Raw genomic sequence first — 14,864 nt, 5'->3', positions numbered from 1 at the left:
GTTAGCTCGCCATGTATGTCGGCGGACTTGAGACGCAGAGGGATTCGACAACGGAATTCAAGTCCGGTGAAGAATGTTTCCAGAAAGCAGGTAAGACAAAAACAGAAGCCAAAACATAAACAAGTAAATACCAAATAATCTGAAAGTGTTATAAAAATCAGGCGATTTATTTTTCTGGATTTCTTTTAAAACTGTCGGTTGGGTTTAGAGAAGTCAATCAGTGCTTTTGAAAACACTATTGGTTTGGTTTCAGTTAGTCAGTCAATCGTTCATTCAGTCAGTCGACAGCGGCCTCTGGTGAATTTACACGAGAACAGCAGGCGAGAACGGCACTCGTGAGAGAGAGCAGACACTGGTGGATTTGCCAAAGCAAAAACTGCAAAAAAAAAAAAAAAAGATCCTGGGATGTATTTGCCGCTCTCCAGAAATGTATATAGCAGTAAATTTTTAGAATGAGCCTGAGTTGAACTTTATTTGGTAAACAAAGCAAGTCTCTTACATAATATCAACTAAAAGACAGAAAATACTTTACAAACTGTATTGTACATAAATCAGATGAACATTTTCACATTAGTCAATAATATTACTGTAATTAATTTAAAAACTGAATAAATATAGATTTACACACATTTCCTCAAGTAATTAAACAGAATTAATGATGGGCTAAAAATCTGCGGAAATCTGTGGAATTCTGTGCGCGCAGATTCCGTGTGAGCCTAATAATAGACTAATTTGTAACTACTTTTCACAGCACCTCAGGTTGGAAAAACTAAGCAATACAATTAAGCACATAATTTATATAACTGTCGACTGGTAGGGAGAAAATAAAGTCAAATAAATTAAAAACCTGTCTTTTTATTATAATTACATCGTATAATTTTTACATTATGATTTTGAGTTGAAAACTAAAAGTATAAATTAAAATGTCAATAAAAATGTAGGGAAGAGCGGGGACGAAAGTAACGTGGGACAAAAGTGATAAAGAGATTTTCTCGAAGCCCTGACTACATTTGATTTCCATGTGCTATAACAGCACATTCAGCATGCAACCCTTGATGGAGCTGCCAAATATCAGCTCCATATTTCAGTTTTTAAGTGCAAAAAGTAAATTTTTGTAGTGGTCATTTTTTCCTTATTACAAGTTTTTCTTTTTTCCCTTCTCTTTTCATGTGTCACACTTATAGTCGATCTACAGGTTATTTAGTCCAATAACAAATCCTTGAGTTTGATATCTCTAAGTTTAAAAGTAAATCGGGTTTAAATGGCAAAAGTTCCTGTGGGGAAGAAAGTAACTATTATTTAGGTCCCACTGCTAATAGCCATGCCTTATTTTTAGTTTATTATTAGATTATACCTTATTAGATTTCAGTGTTTTGACTCATATGTTTTATACAAAATAATGCATAATGTCAATAATAATAAAAAATACTCAAATATTTATAGAAAGTTTTATCATTTTGCATTTTTGGGTTGCTTTTAAAAAATTTGATAGATATGAAATTTAACATGAAAACGCAGTTTTGTTTTTTTGCAAAAATATAGGACAAAATATGTTTGCAGTGAACATTAACAAGGTCATAGTCAGATAAAGTTAAAATATTCAAGATTAAATCCAGTAAATCTAGCGAATATTGTGTTACTTTTGACCCAGCTGTGTTACTTTCGTCTTATGGGGTCAAAAGTAAAAAATGTGCAACTTTTGTTTAAAGTGAAGTTATATTGGAGTTGTTCTACATTGATATAAAATAAAACCTGCTTTTGAAAGACCACACTTATGAGTTAGTAACCACAGCAAAAATATATTTCTGCTAAAAACATCTTTTGAAATGAGGTTTTTATGAAAAATGGTAGGCCTACTTTCGTCCCGGCTTTCCCCTATAGATTTGATTTCATTTTTAAGTATAAATTAATATAATAATAAAAAAAGATTTATAGAATTTGTATTTGTCTGATTCTGATATTCACTGGTTTTAAAAACTCTGAAAAATATCAAATAAAAAAGTTAATAAAATTCTACTGAGCTTAATATTATTGTTTCATTTTGATTTTGACTGGTTCAACTGGTTGTAAGGTTATACATTATTGTTGCTCTATTATATTACAATATCCAAGAAAAAACTTTTTATAAATGTCTATCTTCTGTTCAAAGCAATCTAATGTTAGGCAGAAAACAGCCAGGATGAAAAAACTAAGTTTTTTTACATTCTTCAGTAGGGTTTATCTTTTTTCAGGTCAAAAGAAAAATGAAACTACAACAGATTTGGGTTAAATGATAACAAACTTTTTATTTTTGAGTAAAGTAACCAACTGTTAGCCATAATTACATTACAAATTATGAAGTTTTACACAATTATTACAATCTTGCATATTATTTTCACTGTGTACATCTGTTAGTTTGACCTTTGGCTCAAGAATTTTACCTCATCTTAGACGGCCAATTCCTCTCAGTCAACCTAAAGTTTCAACCAAACTAGCAAGATCCACTGTAGCAACTTGTTTTGTCCTGTTTAGACAACATAATATCACCAGAATAACCTTTACAGTGGCAGACTGCAGTTTTTGTTGTATGAGTGAATCTTACATGTATAATGAATGGTCGAGTTCTTCAGCCAAACCGACTGTTAACACACTCCACATGAACGGACTACAGAGAAAAACAAGATAACAGATAATACTGAGGTAAAAAAAACAAACACGTAGGGACAGATAGGGAGTTGTGTTCGTCGAGCTGGATCGGGTGAGTTGTGTATCTTCTAGCTGTTAATATGGTAACGAGGCGAAAAACTTCCTGTGATAAAGCTAATGAATGGGCAACACAATGTCCCAACACGCTCTCAAAAGATAGTATTTCATTTACCCTAAAGGGCACACAACCACACACAGACAGGAAGATCAGATTTTCTTTATTTTACCCTTCCTCAAGTCCTTTTACATCTCTTATTTTTAATCTAGCTTCAAATCCGCATTCGTGTAGTCCTCTTTCAACCGTGAGAGGGCGCTCTCCTTCATACTAACTATGCCCATACAAGCTCTCCATTTTTAGAGATTGAGGCTAGTTGTAGGAGTAAACATTCGGTTTGAATTGATAAAAGATATATTTCTGTAACATTGATTTAGCTATGCTGTTAGAAAATAGCATTATACTGTAATTATTTCTATATAACATAGAAATAAAAATAATGGCAATAATTATACCAAATCAACAACCTTCATTTGACACAAACCTGTCAGCGTCTTTCTTCTGTGGAACACAAAATGAGTTATTTAGAAAATGTGGGTAACTATTGACTTCCAAAGGTTAGTAGTGGGTATTTAAAAATTTTCGGGGTGAACTGTGCCCTAATGCATATATCTTACCTTTTATAACCTTCAAGTAAACTTATTTGGTGTTGAATTCAAGGTTGTCAAGCCATGACATAATTTGTAAATGTGTCATAAATAGGGTCATCATAACCATTAAACAAGAAGAAGCAACCACTTGTGAAGTTCACTCAAAAGGTTCAAAATCCTCTAGTAAGTTTGCAACAACTAAAATGTATATTTTAGATTATATAAAAGTGTGTATCATGAATGTATTTAGGATTCACCATGTTGTCATCCTAAAAGTCTTTGCTATTTTTCAAATTCTGACATACATCTTTAGCGTTTTTCACCTAATATACACTAGGGAAGTTTTGGATGTTTATCATTTTGATTGCTGTTGGATAACAGACAACAAAAATGGAGTTTTACTATCCTAAGCTCCAGGACAGGATTTGTAACGTAAGTCTGGTAGGTCACATGATAATGACAGTTTATTATATTAGATTGATGATTTATGCTATTTATATTTTTCTTTCAAAAGTAAATACTGAATAAAATAAGTATCTACTAACGAGATTGTGGAATTTTGGATGCAGCCATTGACAGGACTTAGATTACTTAAATAATTTTTTTGTACATCGAATTTTACAATAATAATTTTACAATAGTGTAATTTGTGCTCAAATTTTTCCTTAAAGGGAAGTTTATTCAGAATTCAGAATTCTGTTATCGTTTACTCAACCTTTACTTTCTATAAGTTTCTTTCTTGTATTGAACACAAAAGATGATATTTTGAAAAACACTGATGGCTGGGAACTATCGACTTTTCTATAGTAATATGTTATCCTGCTATGGAAGTCGATGGGTCCCAGCAATCTTTCAATGTATCATCTTTTGTGTTCAACAGAAGAAATGCAAAAGGGTTTAGAACCACATGAGGAAGAGAAAATTATTGTCCTTCCAGCTGCAACCCATCACTGGGAAACATCCACACACACATTCATACACATACACTACGGACAATTTAGCTTACCCAATTCCTCTATACCACATGTCTTTGGACTTGTGGGGGGAAACTGAAGCACCCGGAGAAAACCCACATGAACACAGGGAGAACATGCAAACTCCACACAGAAATGCCAACTGACCCAGCCGAGGATCAAACCAGCGAACTTCTTGCTGTGAGGTGATCGTGTTACCCACTGCACGAAAAAAAAAAAACACTCTTCACTTCTGGTCACATGGAATGTCTATAGGGCGGGGCTATCAGTCCTTTAAGGTGGGGCTGTTTGTGCAGGTCTCGTTTCTGCCCTGCTTTCGTCCATTTTTCAATTTTTCTCCATTTTATTAGCTACGCCAATAACCTCTTCCAATGATCCAACCGATTCTCAAAGGACAAAATCATATAACATAGGTACATTGTGAAAACATAGCCTATATACATTATCTTAAATCACGAATTATGCAGCCAGAAGTATGTGGGCTGTATGACGCCGTTCTTTTTTGCAATTACCAGCTGACCGATTACCTCCGTATGGACGCCTTTCCCACTGTTACCAGTTTGTCCAGTAACTCACCATGTACGTCCGTGGACTTGAGATGCAGAGAGGAGCAGACCACGACAACAGGGTTCAAGTCCGGCAAAGAGCGGTACCAGAAAGCAGGTAAGATGAAAACAGAATCCAAAAAATAAAATAAACAAGTAAATAACAGGGTGAGAATGTGGTAAACTCTGAAAATGTGGTTAAATCAGGCGAGGGCTTTTCTTTTTCTGGATTGCTTTTGAAAACACTGTTGGTTGGGTTTAGGGAAGGGGGTGAACTTGGCCAGTCGGTGCTTTTGAAAACAATATTTGTTGAGTTAGTCGATTGGTCAGTTAGTCAGTCGACAGCGTTCTCTGATGGATTTACGTCAAAACAGCAGCTGTGAATGACACTCGCTGAGAAATTTGCAACGCAATCTCACAACAATTCCTAACTTTACTATTCGTATGAATTCATACGATCTAATTTGTACAATTTAGTAAAATTTGCTCATCACCCAATGACGGTTGTGGTTAAGGCTGGGGTTGGGTGCCATGCCTCCTTTTTAAAATCGTACATTTTCGCATGACTGAACTCGTACGAATTGGTACAAATTAGCCACTAATCTGACATTTCCTCATGAGATCAGGCTTCCTGAGATGTATTTGGCTCTCTTTACAGAAATGTATATAGCAGTGCATTTTCAGAATGAGCCTTGGTTGAAACCATGCACTGTCCTACAATTTTAACTTCTGTTTCATGCCGACTATAATATCAGTTATTCACAACCTTTGACCATGATAATTCCCCAATATGCAAGGACATCTTATTTCTGTTATAAATGTTTATACCATTACAGTTTGCTACTTGCTATGAATGCTTGACAAGAGGAATGTAGATGTATAATAAAGGTTTTAAAGACAAAAAAAGCTGTTCAACATTAGAAAATGCATAAAACCAAACATTTCCAAACATATATAAGTTCTTTTTTCTGTTAAGCACAGCATATTAGTCAAATTTTGTTATTGTTACCCAAAAAATGTACAATAACCATTGACTTTTATAGCATTTTTCCAACTACGGATGTCATAAGCTACTGTCTGGTTACCAACATTCTTCAAAATATCTACAAAATGTGTGGAACCACATAAGAATTGAATATTTTTATTTTAGGTTTAACTCTTTCTTTAAAGGTAAATAAAGTTATCATAATAAAAATACAGCTTGATCTCTACTTTACGTTTTGTCAGTTGAATGTCAAATTCTGTTGTATCCCCTAAACCCAACCATCATTAGGACATAAGCAAATCATACTAAACTGAACAAATGAGATTGTACGAATTCATACGAATTAGCCACTAAATCAAAAAGTTAAGACTTGCCGTGAGATTGCGTTAGAAAAATATTAGCTAGAGTTAAAACAGCAAGCCTCCGACTTCTCAATAGACATTTGAGCATCCTGCACCTTCTCCCTAAAGCTGATTTCAGCAAGTCTGTGAATTGTGTGTGTGTGTGTGTTGGTTTCCGTCACGGCAGTCAGTGGGTGGAGAGAGTTTTGACGGAGTGACTCAAGGCCATGAAATGAAAAGCCGAAAGCTCAGTTGGTCTTTCTCAGTATGTATTTTCCAAAGCTTAGCTCACTCTGATGTGGTCTTGTTAACGTTACTGCAGAGCCAGCAAGGTTTTATATGGGTTTATGATATTAATTAATGTCAAAGCACAAGGTCATGTAAGACTGCCGTTAGGTAAAGCTAAAATTAAGTGCTTATTTATGTTGTTAAAGCTCTTAGAGAAATCAAATAATACAGGCCTGTATAAACACACACTAGCCAGAAAACGTCACAGAAACCGCTACTCATAAACGGTGCACAATACATTGGTGGAGATCCGTTACTTTCAGATGAATTAAAGGAGACCTATTATGCAAAAATCACTTTTATAAGGAGTTTAAACACAGTTGTGTGGCAACAGTGTGTGAATATAGCCAGCCGCTAATGATAGAAATGTTTTATAACCACACTTCATTAAAACAGTCTGCAGAAACACTTTGACTGACATTTGCTTTTGTACATGTCATCAGAATGTCCTGTGCGTTAGTGATGATCATGAAGTCCTGCCCCTTAGCATAGACAGCCCTGAGTGAGAAGCAGCAGTCTGCAAAGATTCTAGAATACACAAGACATGCCACTCGTATAGTTTTAAATGAGGAAAAGTGTTGCAGTCAATATGGTAAATTAAGCCCTTACTACTAGTACAGAAGCCAAACATCGATCGCTATAGACTAATGATTCTCTAGTGGAGAAGCTCGGACCAGACGTGTGCTTTAACAACAGTTTTTGTGGTCAACAAACGTACTGGAATCTCAACGAATACTTGCTTCACATACATAAGAAATATAAACACTTAAAGCATGAAATCTGCACTTTTTAATGAACCAACTATATCTGAAAACAAAAGTTTTCTGGTTTTGTTGTCTGTATGAGACGAACGTAAGGTACAGTCCGTCCTGTCAAACACACATCACATGACAGAAACTATTCAAATGCCCACAAACTATTAAAGAAAGAGTCACTGTCATTTCTGGAGGAGATTGGCCATCAAGACCAAGTTGTGAATTACTTCTAAAGATCAGCGTGATCGAACAAAGCATTTCTGAGAATGATAAAGTGTTACACAGCTGCAAAAATGCTTTTATACCTTTGTTTTGTCTTGTTTTTTGTCCAAATATCTAAATATTCTTAAATCAAGAAGCATTTTCTAGACAAACAAAACTTATTGTCTTGATTTAAGAAATAATGTGCCCAAATTAATTGAGTTTTTCTTTAAAATAAGCAAAATAATCAAAAACAAGATTATATTTCTTACCCCATTGGCGTATTATTTTGCTTGTTTTAAAGAAAAACTCATTCAATTTGGGCATATTCTTGATTTAGGAATATTTGAATATTTGGACTAAAAATAAGACAAAACCTCTGGGTATAAAAGCATTTTTTGCAGTGAAAAGGATGGTGTCGTGATCTTGTGCTTTCGAAGTGTGCATTAGTTCGGGCAACCTAAAAATTGCTAATTTTGTTTAATTCCGTTTAGAAATAAAACATTATTAGTGATTCCAAATATGTTAATCGTAAGCTTGGCAAACGTTTTGGAGAATTTGATGTTTCCCCATTCAGACAGAATGCCCGAGCATCCTGCCCGGATGTGTTTCAAAGATGATTTAAAATGACTTGCCTTAGAGGTACTTTGCCATCTGCCGTTAGAGTTTTTACACCATATCAGCTGAAGATAATGTGGCCCGATGGCCCGAGGGGTGGCTGTGCGTAGATTGCTAGGCGACCATCAACCATTTTCTAAGAGGATGACAAGCTGACAAAACATTGCTGAAACTCTGATACAAGTTTTATTTAAGGAGAAAATTAAAAAGCACTGCAGTGTTTGTCTAAGATAATTTGTCTACCGAAATGTGTGTATTCCATACAAAATCTGATCAGTTCAAGTTCAAAATCACGTGATTTCCAGTGCGCTCGGAGCATTCAGAATTTGTTTTCATCTTCCCAATCTGCTCCTAATATGCGCGCACAAGCCGAGTGCCTCCGTTAAAAATAATGAATGTGGAAAAAACAGAATATGTGAATGGCCACGTCAGTTGCGATTTGTTGACAAATGGGTTGCGGATCCATTTCTTTTTATTTTTTTATTTTTAATAAGTAAGTTTTTTAAGAATATAAATACCATTGTGTGAATGTGAGAATACAAAGAATATCATGACTTTTTTAAACAATTAGCAAAAGACAAATAATAATAACAATAAAAAAGGAAGAAAAATATATATAAACACAACTCACACTGCCACCCCCATCAATACAAAGCATAATTGTCACAAATTTTGTCAAAACATTTCTCATTTTGATGTTACGTAGTTAAAATAGTTGATGGTAATAAATAAAAACAATAATATCCAGAAATGATGCACAAAAAATTACATTTACATATATGTTAAAAAATTTTATTAAATCAATAACATAAAATGAGAGAAAGTAAGAACAACAACAAAAAAGACTAGCAAAACTAACAATAATTATACTAAATAATCAATTAAGTTATGAGTCTGTCATAAGTTTGACAGAGGTAATATGTCAAGAAAGCTCATCCATTTCTTGGCAGTTCGTGGGTCCTTCACTGAGCCTTTTCCCCTTAGCAAAGAAACTTTCTAAATGTCTGTTTCCTACTCATTTTGCTGCTTGTGGGTTAAATTTTGGCGCTCAAGTGATCAAGATGTAACCAAGAGAATAAGTTCATTTTTCAAAATAAAAGACTTTTCTAAATAAAAGATCATTCAGACTCAGATAATAAATAAAACGGAAATGATTAATGATTTCTTGTGCAGCCTGGTACCAATTGATCCATGGATTCATGGCCCGGGGGTTGGGGATCACTGAATTGTGACCAAACAGCACAATTTGTATCAGAGCCTAAAAGGGGCAGTTTCAAAGAGTTATACAATTTGATTTATGTGGTATTTCTTCACACACTCTAGGGATATTACAAACTTATTTTACATATCTTAAAAAAGGAGCATCATAGGTCTCCTTTAAAGCAATCTGTAACGTTTTTATTTGCCTGTGCAAGTGCAATCTGAGGAGAGTCAGCTCTGGTTTGTTCCTACAGAAACACAGGTCAGGATCCCTAGAGGACTGCGCACAAAGAACAGAAAAGGATCTGCCGTCTGTCTGCAGTGTTCAAGCTCCTCATCCGATATCCTGATGATGATTGGAGAACACTAGAGGACATTCCATTTAGACCATTTATCTGTCATCAGCCACTCCACCCACTGAAGGATACTTTTAGCCTGAATAACTACAGTATCTCCAGTTGAACACCCTGAGCTCTTTAAAACACTCTCCACACTTCACAACCATTTGTTATAGTGAAAAGAAAACTTGAGGCATGCAGATGTGTAGAGTCAGGGTCTTAATGGAAAGTTTAACATTAGATTTATTAGTTCATTATTATGATAAATCAAACCGGCTAGCAAACACTAAGAGCAACTTAAACCCAAAGTGTACTAAGTTTATTTTAACATGTACGTTAATATACGTAACATAAATTATTCTTCATGTGTTCCCAGCAGGCACACAACATCACAAGACGTTAATATTAGGTTCAGCGTCTAAGGACAACGTTATTTTGACATCCAATACCGACGTCAAATTACATAGATATTTGGTAGATTTTAGGTTGTGTTGGAAAGTGACCGAAATTCAACATCTGATAGATGTCATAGTGGTAAATTCCACGCAACGTCAAGGTGTAACATGATTAGACGTTGATATTTGGTAGATTTTAGTTTGGACATTGGACGTAGACGTCTGCCTGATGTTGGGTTCTGATGTCAACTCGATTTTCATTTTCTAACAAAATCTAATGTCCCCATGACGTTGGGGTATGTTGGGGTACAACGTCACTGTGATCTCATGTTGACGTCCTGTGGCTGCAAGCTTTGTGCTTTTTCTCCTAGGAAGATATAAGCAACAATAATTTCTTTGTATTCTTAAATACTCCTGCTGACCCCCCCAGTGACTGTTTAACTCGGAGAAGAATAAAGTTCTAGTAAACTAAATAGTGTGCTATTGCTAATATATAAATATTTAGTTTTTCTAGTACTTACGTGTATTTGAATGTCTGAAACCTATGTTATTTGTTCGAAAACACTTCTATATATTGTCAGTTGGGTGAGGCAGTGGCGCAGTAGGTAGTGCTGTCGCCTCACAGCAAGAAGGTTGCTCGCTGGTTCAAACCTCGGCTCAGTTGGTGTTTCAGTTAGTGTTTCTGTGTGGAGTTTGCATGTTCTCCACACCCATGCAGCTGATTATGCGTGGGTGTATAAGTGTAATTGAATGTGTGTGTGTGTGGATGTTTCCTAGAGATGGGTTGCGGCTGGAAGGGAATCTGCTGCGTAAAAACTTGCTGGATAAGTTGGCGGTTCATTCCGCTGTGGCGACCGCGGATTAATAAAGGGACTAAGCCAACAAGAAAATGAATGAATGAATATTGTCAGTTAGGGCGAGGCAGTGGCGCAGTAGGTAGTGCTGTCGCCTCACAGCAAGAAGGTTGCTGGGTCGCTGGTTCGAACTTCAGCTCAGTTGGCGTTTCTGTGTGGAGTTTGCTTGTTCTCCCTGCCTTCGCGTGGGTTTCCTCCGGGTGCTCCGGTTTCCCCCTCAGTCCAAAGACATGCGGTACAGGTGAATTGGGTAGGCTAAATTGTCTGTAGTGTGTGTGTGAATGTGTGGATGTTTCCTAGAGATGGGTTGTGGCTGGAACGGCATCCGCTGCGTAAAAACTTGCTGGATAAGTTGGCGGTTCATTCCGCTGTGGCGACCCCGGATTAATAAAGGGACTAAGCCAACAAGAAAATGAATGAATGAATGTATTGTCAGTTATAACAAGCAACTAGCACATTTTTCTGGCTCAGCGCAAGCCACCTCGGGTAAGCAGATTTGAATTTAGCAGATGATCATGTGAAACACTAGCAATGTTTCCATCCACCTATTTTTATTTGTGTCTGTGAATGGACAAACCAGCCGGCTGAGCACACTGTAGAACATCTGAAATGTTGTTTAGGTAATTCTAAAACACCTTAACCTTTTCAGTATTAGTGTTATTAAATTATTAATCCCCTACAGAACTGTCAAGAGAATCTGTGCTCTGCATCTCATACCTTCAAGCACCACCACCCATTCATTGCATATCAACATTGTCTTCTGAGGCGCAAGTAATTTATTAAATAAAGCAAAGAATCAGGCAGCTTCTCCTACCTTAGTAAATTCTGTTTTTACTGTTGATTTTTGGCATTAGTTTACCAGGATGTGTCGATTTTGTTCTCTTTGACTCAATGGATGGAAACGCTGCTTTATTCGCACGTCTTTAATGCGATAATCCAGTTTTGCGCATACATTTAATTTGTATCTTTGGATGGAAACACACCTAGTGAATGTTTATCTATCTATCTATCTATCTATCTATCTATCTATCTATCTATCTATCTATCTATCTATCTATCTATATATCTATCTATCTATCTATCTATCTATCTATCTATCTATCTATCTATCTATCTACAGTATCTGTGTCTGTCTGTCTTTCTGTCTGTCTGACAACCAAACAACGTTTTAACTGCCTTGTGGAAATGCCTTAGCAACCAATAAAGGTCTAAAAATCCTTAAAAGCACTCGTCAAAATTTAGGATGTCTTGATGTAGGGCCAGATATTTTGTGGGCTCAATTGTAGTTAAAACGTAGTTATTTAAATTACATAAATATTTCAACTACTTAATATTTCAACTACACAATAACAATAATTAGTGATATTTCAGTGGGTTTTTGTGCCGGTACCTTGGCTTGTTTTGGATAAATATGAAACTAGAATGATAAGTGGTGATTGATGACAACTCCCTGTATTAGCTGTATTAATGAGTGATTGAATCACTCATTTATTCAAATGATTCATTCAGAACAATTGGCTGTCTTTACGAATGGATCATTAAATTACCAAAACAAATCAGTTCAAGCACGTAACACCGTTTCAACTGTTGCTTTGAGATAGACAAGTCATCTGCTCCAGCTTTGTTTGGAACTATCTTCATTTGCATTTGCACTGTAGGTCACCAAACATTGTTTTACCTAGAAAAAAACTAATATAATTAAAGTTATTATCACACTGATAAAAGCGAAAGAAACTACACTATTGCTTGTGTTATATCTGGACTAACTATATCATAAACATAAAAACTGTAACTCATACAGGGTGTGTTTGTCTACATGTTTTAAATGATGAGTTATTCTAAGTGCATTCTAATAGGCTTCATCTCACATTGAAGGCTTAGTGACACATAAGACATATAAACCTAGCACATCATTAATTAAAACATCAACTGCAATATTATAACATGATAAATATTGCATACTAGCTCGTTTACTTTTCCAGTCATTAACTGTCTAGTACATCTCAAATTAAATGTAGGTAAATAAATATGTTTAGTTTTAGGTTAAAAACTGTGCTCTGTGTAGTTTTGTATAACATGTCTTTATTAAGTTATTAAAGATTTAACAATAAATCAAACCCCAAAAATTTAATAATATCATAAATAATAATAACAATAAAATAAAAAATCTAATCAAACATTAATTCACATTACAAATCTCTGTAGTTTTAAATTAAAATATATATCTTTTGATTTCATAATGTAAAACAAAAATACACTAAAAAAATGCTGCTTGTTCAGTTTAAAGAGTGCTAAAACAACACATTGGAACAATCTTAAACAATAACACTTGAGACTATTTTGGGACAACTTAATTTTTTCATGTTCAATTGACCCTTCGCTAAGCCACACCCAAAAACCGCCACCCATTAATCGTGGCTTAGCAACCGTAGCTACACGCAGCAAGGGAAACAGGCCAAAGCGCTGTGCATATGGATTGTGCAAATCGGATACTCGCTATCCTAAAACTTTGAACAGGATGGTGGAATTTTCCCTTTTCAAAACCAAAAACCCAAAGGGAGAAATGCCAGCAAGGTTCAAGCTGTGCTAAAGGAGCAGAGTTAAGTTGAATTTGTTTCGATATTTGTTTCGATATTCCTGACACAGTCTAAGATCTAAACTGTGTTTCCTACAAAAATACAAAGCAGGTTATGTTTCCCAGCTGTCTTTTTCTTTTCTTTTTCGCTCGATATTATGAGCACTGCTCCGTTTAAGCCTTCGTCATAGTAGTCATACTAATATCAATCATATTTCCATCTGTTTAAAGCTATAAATATTTGAAATTACAAATAAACAGAACAAAAAAGAGATGTGATCACAATCTGAGCACTTGCGATCAATATACTTCACCCGCAGCTGTTTTTTAGTAATTTAGATAATTTAGTAAATAAAGTAAATAAGCCTCACGTCCATGTCAGAGCTACAATTCACCAATGTTTTCGTCTGTCTTTTGGAGATTTAGCATTGGTGAGGATGTAATAGCGGGTTAGTGTCTGCTTTTATACTTGGTGTCTGATTAATATTTTCTGGTAGGGAAAATCTATTTGTTCACTTCTGTTATTTATATTTTTTGATTTGCATTTCAACTTATTTATTTATTTCTTCCACTTAACTGCAAATTAGAATAGAGACTAGATTAAGAGCACACAAACATACTAACTGTAATAGGTACTGTACATTGTTATGGGTCAATGATGCTAATATGCCGCACAAATCCATCAATTTCCCTTTTCTGGCTGCTCTTTTTGTGAATGATTTATGTAGAACCACCATGCGTGTTTCCTCGATTAGAAATGCTATATTTTATTACACAACAATTAAACTATTAGGCTTTTCCCTGCAGAAAAATCCAGCTTAAACCAGCCTGGGCTGGTTGGCTGGTTTTAGCTGGTCGACCGGGCTGGTTTTAGAGGGGTTTTGGCCATTTCCAGGCTGGTTTCCAGCCATTTCCAGCCTGGTCTTAGCTGGTCAGGCTGGAAACTGACCAGCTTAATCCAGCTAAAACCAGCTTGACCAACCTGGTTTAAGCTGGACATAGCTGGTTTTGGCTGGGCTCCCAGCCTGGCTAGGCTAGTCAAGCTGGTTTTAGCTGGTCATCTCCCAGCCTGACCAGCTAAGACCAGGCTGGAAATGGCTGGAAACCAGCCTGGAAATGGCCGAAACCCTTCTAAAACCAGCCTGGTCGACCAGCTAAAACCAGTCAACCAGTCTAGGCTGGTTTAAGCTGTTTTTTTTTCAGTAGGGTTTGGCTAAAAAAGAGAATTCATGGTTTAATTTGTTATTATTAGATAAATGTCACCTCTCCTGCTGTGCATGTACTAAGCTGTTGAATGGTTAGCGTATGAGGCGGCTAGGCTAACCTAGCTTAAATTTTGATTGAATTATTTTCTAATCGGTTCGCTATCATGTTGTGAATATACCCCTGCAATGTATACTGCAGTCCTTATTTGTCTGGTTTTTTTCAGATATCTCACCTGTTCGCCAAAAATGACTAATTTTAT

General features: G+C 35.7%; 1 protein-coding gene across 2 annotated transcripts; it reads left to right on the top strand.

Moving 5' to 3' along the window:
- Positions 1-7: 7 nt before the first annotated feature.
- On the top strand, positions 8-10,440 carry LOC147843374 (uncharacterized). 2 transcript variants are annotated; one of them, XM_087256859.1, is made up of 3 exons: positions 8-90; positions 4,820-4,967; positions 9,492-10,440. In XM_087256859.1, exons 1-3 carry the CDS (start codon positions 16-18, stop codon positions 9,605-9,607), a joined length of 339 nt encoding a protein of 112 aa, XP_087112985.1. In that variant the 5' UTR covers positions 8-15; the 3' UTR covers positions 9,608-10,440. The 2 variants fall into 2 exon arrangements, with proteins under 2 accessions (XP_087112985.1, XP_087112986.1); XM_087256860.1 differs by lacking the exon at positions 8-90 and adding an exon at positions 3,042-3,273.
- Positions 10,441-14,864: the final 4,424 nt, after the last annotated feature.

The sequence above is a fragment of the Danio rerio genome, chromosome 6, assembly GCF_052040795.2.
Source record: "Danio rerio strain M-AB ecotype USA chromosome 6, GRCz13ab, whole genome shotgun sequence".
Lineage (NCBI taxonomy): Eukaryota > Metazoa > Chordata > Actinopteri > Cypriniformes > Danionidae > Danio > Danio rerio.
The sequence above is the reverse complement of the archived record's forward strand: the minus strand, read 5'-3'. Positions and strand labels throughout refer to the sequence as shown.